General features: G+C 41.7%; 1 protein-coding gene across 3 annotated transcripts; it reads right to left on the bottom strand.

Moving 5' to 3' along the window:
• Positions 1 to 6,792: 6,792 nt before the first annotated feature.
• On the bottom strand, positions 6,793 to 15,694 carry LOC124016114 (ribonuclease H2 subunit A-like). 3 transcript variants are annotated; one of them, XM_046331642.1, is made up of 9 exons: positions 15,596 to 15,694; positions 10,001 to 10,167; positions 9,710 to 9,781; positions 9,061 to 9,187; positions 8,752 to 8,839; positions 8,214 to 8,351; positions 7,832 to 7,919; positions 7,348 to 7,471; positions 6,793 to 7,082 (listed from the first exon to the last, which is right to left on the bottom strand). In XM_046331642.1, exons 2-9 carry the CDS (start codon positions 10,125 to 10,127, stop codon positions 6,917 to 6,919), a joined length of 930 nt encoding a protein of 309 aa, XP_046187598.1. In that variant the 5' UTR covers positions 10,128 to 10,167; positions 15,596 to 15,694; the 3' UTR covers positions 6,793 to 6,916. The 3 variants fall into 3 exon arrangements, with proteins under 3 accessions (XP_046187598.1, XP_046187599.1, XP_046187600.1); XM_046331643.1 differs by lacking the exon at positions 15,596 to 15,694 and adding an exon at positions 15,396 to 15,533; XM_046331644.1 differs by lacking the exon at positions 15,596 to 15,694 and adding an exon at positions 14,526 to 14,795.
• Between the last annotated feature and the right edge of the window lie 304 nt (positions 15,695 to 15,998).

The raw sequence follows: 15,998 nt of genomic DNA, 5'->3' as shown, positions 1-15,998 counted from the left end.
ATATATATACACATATATATATATATACACATATACATATACACATACCTACCCATATATATATATATATATATATATACATATATACACATATACATATACCTACCCATATATATATATATATACATATATACACACATATACACATATACACATATATACATATATACACACACATATACACATACCTACCCATATATATATACATATATACACACATATACATATACACATACCTACCCATACATATATACATACCTACCCATATATATATACATATATACACACATATACATATATGCATACCTATCCATATACATATATATATACATACCCATATATATATACATATATACACACATATACATATACACATACCTACCCATACATATATACATACCTACCCATATATATATACATATATACACACATATACATATATATATACATATATACACACATATACATATACACATACCTACCCATACATATATACATACCTACCTACATATATACCACATATATATATATACATATATACATACCTACACATACATATACATATACCTACCCATACATATATACATACCTACCCATATATATATACATATATACACACATATACATATATGCATACCTACCCATATATATATACACATATACACATACCTACCCATATATATATATATACATATATATATACACATACCCACATGCATATATACACATATATATGCATACACACACTCATACATACGTACACCATTTTCCTCTTCCCGCTCGATGCTTCTCTCACCCCATTCCCATCATTGCGTCTCTCAATGCATACATTTTAAACAAACTTACAAACAGAAATTAAACTAAAAAGCTCAGTACAGTGTAGTTCTGAAATACATAGCTCCCCGCCATTCTAAGAGAATCCTTGCAGCATAATAGCTGATACCTCGGGTTCTAGGTAATTTAGATAGGGTTCCCATACTTTGTAGAACTGGTCTGTTTTAGAATGCAATGTACATGTCAGATATTCCAGAGGCACCCATTCAAATAGTATCTTATGCCAATCTTTCATAGAAGGAACCTTATCACTAATCCACTGTAAAAGGATGCTTTTCCTTGCTGCGAAGGTAAGGATGTTGTAAAGCCTCCTCTTACCCACAGAAGTAGCATGCCTACTAGGGAGACCTAACAGTAAAGAAACTGGGTCCAATTCTAGATCAACCCCTAGGATCTTTTCAATTTCTTGCAGAACACCAGACCAGTATCTATGTATTTTGGTACATGACCATGAACAATGTGTTAGGGTGCCTGTATCAGTTTTGCATGACACTGAGGGGAAAAGGAAGTGGAACTAAAAGCATGTCTGTGATTTGGGGATATATGCAATCTGTGTATTATTATTAATTGGATTGCTCTAGTACGATTACATATAGATATTGTTTTTGCATATCTCCAAATGTCCTCCCACATCTCTTTGTCAATAGTAACAGACAATTCTTTCTCCCACACTTGTTTCACCCTCTGTGTGTTGACAGCAGAAAAGGACCTTAAAGTATCATAAAACAGACTTACATATATTTTCCTTTGTGGGAAAAAAGCATTCTTTCAATGACCGACACATCAGGGTTACCAATTAAGGTGGTGCACTTCAGAATATAATGTCTTACTTGTAGGAAGCGGAAAAAGTCCTGCTTTGGGAGTCGATATTTCTCGACCATCTGCTCAAATGACAAAATATTTTCAGCAAATAAGTCATTTAAGTGTAGCTTTCTTAATGAACCAGAACATCAATAGTAATATCTGGATGTTTAATGAAGTTATCTGACTAACTCATTGAGCCTGCTTTGAAGAAAACCCTCTTATGTCTCTACCAGAGGTTCGGTCAGGACGATACTGGATCGAGAGGCCAGGTGGTCCTACTCACGTTAATACAGTGGACAACACACAAACACCCCCAGCAACAGAAGGTATCCTCTGGTCGTCTCCATTCACCTCCGGCAGTTTGGCACAGCAGCGGTTCTTCTATTAAACCCATTGAGTGACTTTGGCCACTGGTGCTGGTGTTGTCACCTTACTTTTATTAATCCGATGACTGTTATTTATCTAATCAGCTAACTATGTTTAATTGTTTCCCGATTCAATTAATCATGTAACAATTAACTCATTCGAATTTGGGGAACAACGAGAGGGGTTCTTTAAAGAGTTACCATCTACCGAATTAAACTCTAAAGGTCTTTACCTATCACATCCATAAACAGTCAATGTTTTAATCATAAGCTCGTACCATATCCTCATTCTGAACAGTCGTAACCTTGTATCTGCAAAAACCCGAGCCTTACTTATGATTCAGTACTACACAATTTTAAAAATGAGTTATTGACTAGTCAACTAATTGGTAACACAGGATAAACATACACACTTGATACATAAGAAACAGGTCCCTAGCGGACTGGCAACAATATGGCTGCTTATTACAAAAAAACATGGCGAGGTCGTGAGAGAGAGAGAGGGACAGAGATACGTTGGTACATTTATAAACTACTCTTACTTTGCACATGAACCACGGCCGCTTGGAGTAAGCAATCATAAATGTATTTACGTGAAAATCCTTTGTGTCTCTCGGTAGACAGGATCTTCTTGGAAATGGTTTTGGGCCTTTTGCGGCACGCTTGTAAGGCTCTGATTGTCCAAAAGGGGTCTCCACCCGTCTTCTACTGTTGTTCTCCTCTGCAGTCATCAGGTGATTTGTTGTGTAGTCCTAAACAGAACTATAGAGTTCATTCTATTTCCATTCGCTCTGGAAGATGCTTCTTTTAAGATATGCTAGCCAGCCGTGTTGATGGCTCCCAGTGGGGTGATGAGAGTAACAGAATCTGATGGTTTGAAGAGAGTAGTAGAATTGTCCCACTTAAATTCATTTTTCCAGATACTTTAATTTGGACACCTAATCAGCCGTACACTCTCTGACCTCACTCATGGGCGTGGCTTGTTAGTGTGGAAAGTTATGTAAAACTATTATCTCTTATGGCTCCTAAAATCATGTCCCTCTATTAACAAAAATACTTTCAGCATTTTTCATATAGCATGCACAACACTGAGGATGGAAACTTTGTACTTATAGTGTGTATACTTTTCAAGTTACAGTATTTCCTTTATAACATTTGTAATGGCATCACAATAGAACATTAGTGTACTTTTAGGTCACCTCTGCCCATGTTCTATGTTAGAAATATTGTTCCAATAGTTTCATTTGAAAGTTTTAGATTTTAGGCGGGAAAAATCTTCTTAAGACAAAAGCCACATTCTTCTGGTGAACATTGGAGAGGGAGATGCTGAATGTTCGGTCCTTGATTTACTATTAACCCCCACCAGTTCCTTCCTCCCCCCATCTGCAGGTGAGAGGGAGTCTTGTTGAAGTTATTTATTGCAGAGCTGATCTGACCTATTTGGATCCTCACAGGACAGTCATGACACTGATAAAGCTTAGCCCTCTCCAATGTCAGCCAGTTGTCCTCATCTATTTACAATCACATTGACGCAGCCGGACACAGACAGGGCTAACTCAGAGGGATTTGAGGTAGAGCTCCATGGGAACAGGCTTGGGAGGTTATAAAAGGCAGACAGGAGAGACTAGAGGGATCAAGGCTGAACTAGGACATTACTTACTGTGTGAACTGTAGACTGGATGTTTACCTGATTTGAGGCTTCCAGAAGAGGCAGTCAGTGTTGAGTTTCCAGGCCCAGAAACAGCTCTCGAAGTTGGCCGGTGGACCTAGCCTTCAGTATCTGGATGAATGCCTGACTGAGCTCCAGCTGAGAGAGAGAGAGACCCAGGCAGAGACTGTTGAACGCCAGCTCCAGAAGCAGCTCTCGGAGTGGGCAAGTGGATTTAGCCTCCTCCAGTCCCCGTATGTTTGCCTGAGCTCCACTGGACCAAAGATAGTCCCAGCCCCAGAAGCAGCTCTTTGTGGGGCAAGAGGACTTAACCATCAGCTCCAGAAGTATCTGAGCTCCATTCTCTACCAGACCACCAGAGAAATCCATGGAGCCCATTGCCCAGACCATGGTGGCCCAGGCTGCAGACCCTGACTCCCTCCCCAGGAGGGCCATGAAGGTAGCCCCCAGAGGGGCCTCCACACAGTTTGTAGGCACATCCATCATCATCCTCTCCTCCTTTGCTGTGTCCACTGTGGCTATGAACATGGGGAAGAAGATAGTGGATTCCAGGCAGAAGGGCAATGAAGGCTAACGGACAATGAATAGGCTAGCTAACGCCTTAGATACGTAGCTGAACACTTGTGCTAGCTTGTTATTGTGTGTATTTTGGTCATACCTATAGACACCTGTGTAGACACCAGACTAGTGTCTGATGAATAAAGCCCAGAAGAAAACTTGGTTGAGATGCAGGGAATTTCAATTTACCCGAGTCACACTCAACTCCCAGGGGGAAAACAGAAGATGGAATTCCTGAAGATTATAAGACTCATGATGTAAACCCGGTTGCCATGTCAACAACAGAGGATGCCCAAGACTGTATGAGTTGAGTTCAGAGATTCAGAGGCAGACAATTACCAGCGGACACTTGATGCAATGCCAAACTCGCTATCTTTTTAGTTAACAAGACAATAGTCAGACTTGTGTAAATTACTTTTATACGCAATAGATTAGGTACACAACTGTCACTTGATTTACTCTATGCAAATATCACTGGTATTTTCTCAGGGAAACTCAGTATTAATATGCATTTTTCATGATAACTGTAGGCCTAGGTATTACTTGTCTGAAGTCTGTCACTGAGTATGAAGCATTAGAATAATAGTAGGCAGCCAATAGGAGCTGTATTTAAGCTTAAACAATGTATTACCTTTATGACTTCCTGGACACCTAACTATTCAAGTAAAAGGTGATTTCCGGTGCCTATGGAACGTTGTGGTGTGTGACTCCTATAAAGGCAACCGCAAGAATGTTCCGGAGAGGCTTTACTTGAAAGATATCTTGAAGTGTATGTTTTTCACCACATGAGGGCAGTATGGGAATATGAAAGTTGAGCATTACCTACCAACCGCAGTATTCACTAACGCAATAATAAAAACATACCTGAAGTAAACACTATTTCCTTTCCTGAGCACTATGAAAGAAATAGACAATTATTTAGAAACAATATATATTGATTGTTCATTTCACATTAAAGTATAATGCAAATGACAACAAAGCTCATGAAGTTGTGCTCCAAGTCCTTTTCAATTGATCATTCAATCAGTGGTCTTCACAGCAAACCGTCTATAGAATGTCACTTTTTTTTAGTTAATATTCTGTTAACTCCAAATAACGCCAATAATAAAATACATTGGAGAAAAACCCCACAGAAAAGCCCACCTCCTGAAGAGCTGGCAAGTAGGCCGTCTACTCGCTTGAATATTTTAATGACCTGTATACACCCACACCGTTCTGCTGTTGGGGTACAACCACACCGTTCTGCTGTTGGGGTACAACCACACCGTTCTGCTGTTGGGGTACAACCACACCGTTCTGCTGTTGGGGTACAACCACACCGTTCTGCTGTTGGGGTACAACCACACCGTTCTGCTGTTGTCTCGGTGGGTGTGTGTATTCCTCTCCTTGTCTCAGTGGGTGTGTGTATTCCTCTCCTTGTCTCAGTGGGTGTGTGTATTCCTCTCCTTGTCTCAGTGGGTGTGTGTATTCCTCTCCTTGTCTCAGTGGGTGTGTGTATTCCTCTCCTTGTCTCAGTGTGTGTGTGTGTGTATTCCTCTCCTTGTCTCAGTGGGTGTGTGTATTCCTCTCCTTGTCTCAGTGGGTGTGTGTGTGTGTATTTGTCTCCTTGTCTCGGTGGGTGTGTGTATTCCTCTCCTTGTCTCAGTGGGTGTGTGTATTCCTCTCCTTGTCTCAGTGGGTGTGTGTATTCCTCTCCTTGTCTCAGTGGGTGTGTATTATTCCTTGTCTCCTTGTCTCAGTGGGTGTGTGTATTCCTCTCCTTGTCTCAGTGGGTGTGTGTATTCCTCTCCTTGTCTCAGTGGGTGTGTGTATTCCTCTCCTTGTCTCAGTGGGTGTGTGTATTCCTCTCCTTGTCTCAGTGGGTGTGTGTATTCCTCTCCTTGTCTCAGTGGGTGTGTGTATTCCTCTCCTTGTCTCAGTGGGTGTGTGTATTCCTCTCCTTGTCTCAGTGGGTGTGTGTATTCCTCTCCTTGTCTCAGTGGGTGTGTGTATTCCTCTCCTTGTCTCAGTGGGTGTGTATTCCTCTCCTTGTCTCAGTGGGTGTGTATTCCTCTCCTTGTCTCAGTGGGTGTGTATTCCTCTCCTTGTCTCAGTGTGTGTGTATTCCTCTCCTTGTCTCAGTGTGTGTGTGTATTCCTCTCCTTGTCTCATGGGTGTGTGTATTCTTCTCCTTGTCTCAGTGGGTGTGTGTATTCCTCTCCTTGTCTCAGTGGGTGTGTGTATTCCTCTCCTTGTCTCAGTGTGTGTGTGTATTCCTCTCCTTGTCTCAGTGGGTGTGTGTATTCCTCTCCTTGTCTCAGTGGGTGTGTGTATTCCTCTCCTTGTCTCAGTGGGTGTGTGTATTCCTCTCCTTGTCTCAGTGGGTGTGTGTATTCCTCTCCTTGTCTCAGTGGGTGTGTGTATTCCTCTCCTTGTCTCAGTGGGTGTGTGTATTCCTCTCCTTGTCTCAGTGGGTGTGTGTATTCCTCTCCTTGTCTCAGTGGGTGTGTGTATTCCTCTCCTTGTCTCAGTGGGTGTGTGTATTCCTCTCCTTGTCTCAGTGGGTGTGTGTATTCCTCTCCTTGTCTCAGTGGGTGTGTGTATTCCTCTCCTTGTCTCAGTGGGTGTGTGTATTCCTCTCCTTGTCTCAGTGGGTGTGTGTATTCCTCTCCTTGTCTCAGTGGGTGTGTGTATTCCTCTCCTTGTCTCAGAGTGTGGCCAGGCTCTGCAGTCTCCTCTCTGTGAAGAAGCGGTGTGTCTGGTGTGTGTTGCCCTGCTGGGCGGAGGTCTTGGAGCCTGTCTTGAAGTAGGAGAGCATGGAGGTGTTGTTCTGACGGGCAGCGGCCTTCTCACCATCCTCCTCATCATCATCCCTGATTACACACGAATACTTATGTGAACTTGTTCTACTGAATGTAGACAAACACAGCTTTCACATTACGCCTCTTCCCTTTTCACAAAGCTGAAACCCTTGTATAGTAGTAAAATACATTAGTAGAATATAGGGTAAACACTGAGCACTTTTCACCGTCTACCACTCCCTTCCCTGGCCCCTCTCTAAGCCCTTCTTCACCTGTACCCCCTCTCTCAACACAGACCCTCATCCCACCCCAGTCCCCCTAGCCCATCTCTCCTCACCAGTGTACGGTGACAGCCTTGCTGTCCAGCAGGGTCTGTGTGGTGCTCCAGCTGAACCTGACAAACTGAGGGTAGCCAAACACAGGGTCAAGCTCCTTCAACAGCCACGCCTTCGTCTTCGGGTCTGAAGGACACACAATAAGAAAAAGGTCAATTCTACTTTATTTTAAACAAATTATACCATTACAGCACTAAAACACTACTGTATTTCTACAAACTTCTATTTAACACAAAAGATGGGCCTCCATCCTTTACCAGCCATGACTTTTAAAATTGTAGAATAATACAACATTTAAACGATGGTCTCTGCACTTCTAGTGTTAAAACACATTCTACCATTAAAGGACAAAAAGAAAGCATCAAATTTGACTAAATTGGGATTCAATATAAGATGCTGAACTTCATATATCGTTCCAGTGTTGCCAAGCCATTAAAAAGTGTGTGTGATGGGTGAAGATTTTCCCTAACGCGCATCCCTACTGACCGTTGGGATAGCCAGAGCCGTAGTCTGCATCCACCTCTCCTAGGTCTTCTGGAAAGTTCCAGTCTTTTACTGAATGGTCCCTGGCCACCTGAGGGAGCAGCAGAGATCATTTAGGGCAGTGATCCTCCTTCTTAGCCTGGTCCCAGGTCTGTTTGTGCGCCTGTCAACTTAATCGCTGTCAGGGTTTGACAAGAAGTTGGCATGATAGCACAAACAAACTGGCACTCAGGCTACCTCAATCCTGCCCCTGAAGAGGACTGTTAATCTGGGACAAAACCCTTCACTCCAGTAACATTCAGGTCCCTGGTCTCGAGGTACAGGAGACAAAGAGAGGAAACTATTAAAAACAAAGGAAGAGTTTGGCATTAGCGTGACATCTAACCTTGGCACAGATACTGGCAGCACTGACTATGGGGAAGAGGGAGTCAGCTTTGGGTCGTACGGTCACTTCCACCCCGGGGAACCGCTGGGACAGCTTCTCCTGGTACTTCTCTGCAGGACCCACCGTGTCCACAAACACCTGTCACACACAGGGAGAGGGAGGGAGGACAAGGGACAGGCTAGTAATAAAAGGTTGGTCAAATGAATCAAACGACATTTCATTTGTCACGTGCTTCGTAAACAACAGTGAAACGCTTAGTTTACGGGTCCTTTTCCAATCATGCAGTTAAAGATACAAAATAAAATAACAAAAACAGAAATAGTGACAGAAGGAATAAATACACAGTAAATAACGAGTAAAAAGAACATGACTATATAGCTGGAAGGGTAGTGACTACGGTAGAGAGAAAGGGAGAACGCGAGGGAGGGAGACATAAAAAGGAATATAGAGAGACAAAGCGAGAGAAACGAGGAGGGCAGAAGGATATCGGTGTGTTTGTATGGATGGTTTGAAATAACCAAGATGCTTTGTACCGTACCTCTTTGAGCTGCACTCCACTGTCCAGGGCGAACTGTACCAGGCCAATGGCTGCGTCATGAGAGAGAGCATTCAGGTTGTATTTTGACCTGTGGAAGAGCAGAACGGTTAGAATCATCTGTGTGTGTTTCGGTTGTTCGCTCTGTGTCTCTTTCTCTGTGTGTGTGTGTGTGTGTGTGTGTGTGTGTGTGTGTGTGTGTGTGTGTGTGTGTGTGTGTGTGTGTGTGTGTGTGTGTGTGTGTGTGTGTGTGTGTGTGTGTGTGTGTGTGTGTGTGTGTGTGTGTGTGTAGTACAGTATGTGTGTAAATACCTCTGCAGCATGCTGGTAGAGATAGTGTTGGGTGAGAGAATCTGAAGAGCCCAGCCTACAAAGCTCTTGGCTTCGTCCAGCTTGCGGAATAGATCCTCTCTCTGGGCCTCAGTCAATGTCTTCGAGTCTAGAAAAGGAGACACAGTAACTCATCATTACACAACAAACAGATGCATGAATCAACTTTGTTGATCCTCAAAAAGGTTTGTCACTAGAGACACAGACATTTACAATACAGTCACGACACATATATTAATGAATTATGTAACAGATTCCTCTTGAAGGTTATTGCATATCGTTTTTATTTATTTACTTTTCTGCTCTTTTGCACACCAATATCTCTACCTGTACATGACCATCTGATCATTTATCACTCCAGTGTTAATCTGCAAAATTGTAATTATTCGCCTACCTCCTCATGCCTTTTGCACACATTGTATATAGACTCCCCCTTTTTTCTCTGTGTTATTGACTTGTTAATTGTTTACTCCATGTGTAACTCTGTGTTGTCTGTTCACACTGCTATGCTTTATCTTGGCCAGGTCGCAGTTGCAAATGAGAACTTGTTCTCAACTAGCCTACCTGGTTAAATAAAGGTAAAATAAAATAAAAATCTATAATTATTTATTTTTTTAAATCATGAACTTACCTGCCACTTTTAAGTCCTTCAGAGCTTCCTTTTTGGCGACGGGACAGAAACATATTCCGTAGACCATGGGTCCTGGTAGAGCGAATGCACGATATTAGCAAGCAACATCAAACGATGACCAAGCAACTAGATAACAGACATTCAGTGACCTACTAAGTGATCCATGACGTTTGAATAGGAGCCAATCCATTTTTAAATTAGCATCTGCTAAATGACCAAAATGTAAACATAAAAATAGATGAGTTAACATGGACTAGTGATCCATGACATTTGAAAAGGAGGCCCACTCACCCAGTACAGGCCCCCTGCCTGCTTCATCGATACCCAAACAGCAGTCTTCTGTCTTGCAGACGGCAGGTATTGCTGAAGCCAGGCGACAGCTCACCGAGTTGTCTGCTTCAAACTCACCGAGATCCATGGTGACCTTCCACTGTCTGTTTCTGTAAGTCTGGAATCACCTGTAAACAACAAGAGCTGTAAACAACTGTACAGAGAAAGTAGACTGTAAACAACAAGTGCTCTGTAAACAACTGTACAGAGAAAGTAGACTGTAAACAACAAGTGCTCTGTAAACAACTGTACAGAGAAAGTAGACTGTAAACAACAAGTGCTGGAAACAACTGTACAGAGAAAGTAGACTGTAAACAACAAGTGCTGGAAACAACTGTACAGAGAAAGTAGACTGTAAACAACAAGTGCTCTGTAAACAACTGTACAGAGAAAGTAGACTGTAAACAACAAGAGCTGGAAACAACTGTACAGAGAAAGTAGACTGTAAACAACAAGTGCTGGAAACAACTGTACAGAGAAAGTAGACTGTAAACAACAAGTGCTGGAAACAACTGTACAGAGAAAGTAGACTGTAAACAACAAGTGCTCTGTAAACAACTGTACAGAGAAAGTAGACTGTAAACAACAAGTGCTCTGTAAACAACTGTACAGAGAAAGTAGACTGTAAACAACAAGAGCTCTGGAAACAACTGTACAGAGAAAGTAGACTGTAAACAACAAGTGCTCTGTAAACAACTGTACAGAGAAAGTAGACTGTAAACAACAAGAGCTGTAAACAACTGTACAGAGAAAGTAGACTGTAAACAACTAGTGCTCTGTAAACAACTGTACAGAGAAAGTAGACTGTAAACAACAAGAGCTCTGGAAACAACTGTACAGAGAAAGTAGACTGTAAACAACAAGTGCTCTGTAAACAACTGTACAGAGAAAGTAGACTGTAAACAACTAGTGCTCTGTAAACAACTGTACAGAGAAAGTAGACTGTAAACAACAAGAGCTCTGGAAACAACTGTACAGAGAAAGTAGACTGTAAACAACAAGTGCTCTGTAAACAACTGTACAGAGAAAGTAGACTGTAAACAACAAGAGCTGTAAACAACTGTACAGAGAAAGTAGACTGTAAACAACTAGTGCTCTGTAAACAACTGTACAGAGAAAGTAGACTGTAAACAACAAGTGCTCTGTAAACAACTGTACAGAGAAAGTAGACTGTAAACAACAAGTGCTCTGTAAACAACTGTACAGAGAAAGTAGACTGTAAACAACAAGTGCTCTGTAAACAACTGTAAAAGATAAGTAGCCTAAACCACTGTAACTAACATTTCAAGGGTCTTGGTGAGTAGCTATGTTGACATTTAGAAATGTGAAATAGCAATCCAATTTTAAGCAAGTAATTACAAGATATAGCCAGCTAGAAATAACAGTAGAATAGTGATGGGTGGGTTGACTCATAATCCGCCGTCCCCACGGTTACATCCGCAGGGAGGGGCAGGTTTAGGGTCATTAAATATGGTGTGGATAAAGGGAGCATGGGTGGACACAGCTGTCTATTTCCTTACAACTGCTAAAACTGGTATCATTTGGAAATGTTGCATAGAAAATATTTCCTGTTTTTTTTTGTTTGTTATAAAATTCTCTCCCTGGTCCCTAAATGTCTTTCCTCTGTGAAAGAAGCAAAAATGACAAAAGAAAACTGATGTCAACTAGATTGAAGCATTCATCCTATCTATATGATTCTGGTGACACTGGTGAGCAAAGGTTTACTTCTAGGGAAACATATAATGACAGAAGAGAAGCTGCATGTATCTAATTATAGACAAGTTGACTAACAAATAGCCCACCAAAATGTCAGACATTATAAGCACAAACATAGGCTTCAAAAATATCTTGCATCCCCTGACAACAACAAATAATTCTGCTGTCTCTGACTGTAGCCTAGACTAGCGGGTTAGGGTCGGATGCGGGCCTCAGATTTCCACTTTATCACATATAGTCAAGCGGTTGTGGATGGCTTAGTAGTTATTCTGGGCTGGTGTGGGTGAACAAACAGCTAACCTGTGAACCATTCACAGTAGAACTAACACGTGCTTGTGTCGGTAGTAGTGCAAATCCCATGCATGCACGGGGATTTAAGCTAGTCTGTGGCAGTATGCAAATCCCATGCATGCACGGGGATTTAAGCTAGTCTGTGGCAGTATGCAAATCCCATGCATGCACGGGGATTTAAGCTAGTCTGTGGCAGTATGCAAATCCCATGCATGCACGGGGACTTAAGATAGTCTGTGGCAGTATGCAAAGCATTTTGGAGGAATGACAACCGTGACCCAGCACTCTAACATCTTTACTTTGGTGAGTTACGGAAGTATATTTAAGCTAGTCACTAAAAGAAGTCAGGCTGATAGTGAGAGTGCAGCCGAACGACGGCCTGGGCCAGAGCTAGATCTCAAACTCTAGGCGGCATTCTGCCTTTCAGTCTTCAGCGGTAAGCGTCGCCCACGACTGGCCCATGTCAACTATACACAACAAAAACATAAACGCAACATTTCAAGTGTTGGTCCCATGTTTCATGAGCTGAAATGAAAGATCCCAGTAATGTTCCATACGCACAAAAAGCTTATTTCTCTGTTTTACATTCCTGTTCGTGAGCATTTCTCCTTTACCAAGATAATCCATCCAGCTGACAGGTGTGCAATACCAAAAAGCTGATTAAACAGCATGATCTTTGCACAGGTGCACCTTGTCCTGTGGACAATAAAATGCCACTTTAAAATGTGCAGTTTTTTCACACAACACAATGCCACAGATGTCTCAAGTTGAGGCAGTGTGCAATGGGCATGCTGACTGCAAGAATGTCCACCAGAGCTGTTGCCAGAGACTTTAATGTTCATTTCTCTACCATCCTCATTTCAGAGAATTTGGCAGTACATCCAACCGACCTCACTACCGCAGACCACGTGTATGGCGTTGTGTGGCGAGGGATTTTCTGATGTCAACGTTGTGAAAAGAGTTCCCCATGGTAGGGTTATGGTACGGACAGGCATAAGATATGGACAACAAACACAATAGCATTTTATTGATGGCAATTTGAATGCACACAGATACCGTGACGAGGTCCTGAGGCCCGTTGTCGTGTCATTCATCAGCCACCATCACCACATGTTTCAGCATGATAATGCACGGCCCCATGTCACAAGGACCTGTACACAATTACTGGAACCTGAAATTGTACCAGTTCTTCCATGGCCTGTATAGTCACCAGACATGTCACCCATTGAGCCCGTTTGGGATGACCTGGATGATGTATGACAGTGTGTTCCAGTTCCCGCCAAAATCCAGCAACTTCCTGGCACAACATTCCACAGGCCACAATCAACAGCTGGTTCAACTCTATGCAAAGGAGATGTGTCATGCATGAGGCAAATGGTCACACCAGATAGTGACTGGTTTTCTGGTCCACGCCCCTACCTCTTTTGTTAAGGTATCTGTACAGATGTATATCTGTATTCCCAGTCCTGAAATCCATAGATTAGAGCCTAATACATGTATTTCAATTGGCTGATTTCCTAATATGAACTGTACTTAAGTAAAGTCTTTGAAATTCTTGCATGTTGCCTTTATATTTTTTGTTCAGTATACAATCCCCACGCGGTGTTTTAACGTTTAGAAACGTCAATCAGCGCTTGCATACAGCTTTCGAAATGTATGGCCCTTATTAGGGTGTCCAATCAAAAACGCATCATTTCACCTCTAAGAAAACCAATGGTCCAAAGCTCATGTCTCTATCATAATTCATTCAAAGGTTATTGGAGTGTTTCCCCTTTAGGAGGGCCAACATCAGGGTGAATAATTCAATGGAGGCATGAGATAAAGTGTCAACGAATCTGGAAATCGAACTGCGTCAACTAGGCGAGAATTAATACTAACTGACAGGCTCGCCGTTGAACTAGTCATCCTTCTTCTCAAATCCGGGGGCATAAAACAATACAGAGGTAAGATAGATATCGATTTTAAGACAACATGCATTATTTTGTATATTTTAGTAAACGCTTTTCATATTAATGCGAAATTCAATGTTTCTACGATTTTTCACAAAAACAAGCGTATCTCTGAAATGTCAACGGAACACCGCAAGCTTTCTATTTTCAAAGCCTTTGACATTTAATTCCCCTCGTGTCATGTTAATTTAGCTTTTTGTGACCAGTGGAAACAACTTTGCAGAATTCCACAACATGTAAATCCTCTAAAACCGCAGCGAGAAAGCTGCACGCTCTAACAGAGCTCGGTGCTTATTATCGGATCTATTAGGTTACGAAATCGGACTTTTTGGATATAATATTAATGGTATGGTAAAGAAAGACCCGACTGGACGATTCAGAACACGAATAATCATATGTGTCTTGGTAAAATGTATTTTATACCATAAATAAGTGACATTTCATCACCAAACCTCGTGGGTGGACATACATCCTACCCTTATTTTTCATCAGCAATAAAGAATCTGTCAAAGAAAAACATATACACTTACTGTAGCAGTTTTGCACAGATCCATAACTATGGGTGCCTCCATCCAAAGAAACTACACTCCCCGAGTTACCGTTACACACAGGGGTTCGGCAGCATGCTAGATAGAGAATTAGCACAGGTGGTCGCCTCTGTCTTCCATAAATGTCCCATAAACAAACGCTGTAACATGGAGATGTGGCATTGTGGGAACATTAACCCTATAAAAAAGTATTATCAATTCAACCTTTCGTTTTTTGAAAAGTATTTATCGCTGGTAAGAAAGAAAGTCCTTATGATTCCAAAACCGTACCTCAAGCGATGCATGTTAATGTTCAGACCAAGCATCGTGGCTCTTAAAACTACAATGTGTAACTTTTCAGGCGAGTTAGAGATGTCACTCATTGAAAGTTAGAACAGATCTGTCGCTTACTAGACTATGTGCGCTATTTCTATGCTTCCCGTTCTTAAGTTTCGTTTATGCATCTTACTTTTGGTTTTGTACACCTGCTTCAAACAGTTGAAAATACATTATTTTTGGTTATGGAAAATATATTTTACAGCAGTTTAGAAGGTACATTGATTCTCTACACTATACTTGCTTGTGTGTCACAAACAAGCAATGCAAACCATTAATTTTAGCAACGGTGAAATGGCAGAGCGGTAGTGCACCTTTTAAAGCATCATTATGTAACTTTTTGGGTGACCCAGATTCACATAGAAATAAGTTATAGATCTGTCACTTTCATTAAAGCAAGTCAAATTAGCGGTAGACCTGTGTTATGTGCTCGATTTCTATGCTTCCCGTGCTTGAGTTTCTTTACTTTCGGTTTTGTGCACCAGCTTCAAACACCTGGAAAAAACAATATTTTTGTTTATTAAATATATACTTTACCCCATACAGAAGACGCCTTCGTCAAATGACTTGTGTACTAGTAATGGAACTGAAAGTCGTGATTTAGGGCTAACTGTCTAGCTAAGCAGTTTGTTTAATGCATGTTAGAAACATGTTAGTTTCTTACTTGCGTTGAGTTGAATAATGTACGCCGTTTAGCAAGTGAAAAGGAAAGATAAGCATATAAAGTTCCCACTCACCCCGTGTGTTGTTGATATTCTTGTCTGGTGGTCAGTCAATTTTGGCGCGGAATCGCTGACGTGACCCTCATGTGGGGCTTCGTGGGATTTGTAGTCCCATCCACAGTTTCCCTGGGTTGTAATGCCTATTCTTTTAGTGCAGTACCCATACACTCGGAGGATGGCAGCAAAAGTCTTCCATTTTACTGGTCTGACTCAAGGGCTTGCATGTTAATTAAGCATTTCCCTATTTGTGCATGTGACAAATAAAACCTGAAACTTGAACATGAGTGACAACAACAATGTCACTCTGTTGAATGAGATGCTTAGTGTGTGTTCGCACACGTCGGCCCCTGTGAACAACAAATGTTTCACACACAAAACAACATCCCATTGTAGGTACGTACACATGACCGAATCACTT

Source organism: Oncorhynchus gorbuscha, linkage group LG26 (genome assembly GCF_021184085.1).
Source record: "Oncorhynchus gorbuscha isolate QuinsamMale2020 ecotype Even-year linkage group LG26, OgorEven_v1.0, whole genome shotgun sequence".
In the NCBI taxonomy this organism is placed as follows: Eukaryota; Metazoa; Chordata; class Actinopteri; order Salmoniformes; family Salmonidae; genus Oncorhynchus; species Oncorhynchus gorbuscha.
The sequence above is the reverse complement of the archived record's forward strand: the minus strand, read 5'-3'. Positions and strand labels throughout refer to the sequence as shown.

Bases quoted from the DNA above. Each gene is read 5' to 3' on its own strand.
- LOC124016114 (XM_046331642.1), bottom strand. From the start codon at position 10,127: ATGGATCTCGGTGAGTTTGAAGCAGACAACTCGGTGAGCTGTCGCCTG. The intron at 8,840-9,060 runs GTATTTACACAC...GCTCTTCCACAG, and splicing joins TCTACCAGCATGCTGCAGAG to GTCAAAATACAACCTGAATG. The intron at 7,083-7,347 runs GTGAGGAGAGAT...GTGTGTAATCAG, and splicing joins AAGGCTGTCACCGTACACTG to GGATGATGATGAGGAGGATG.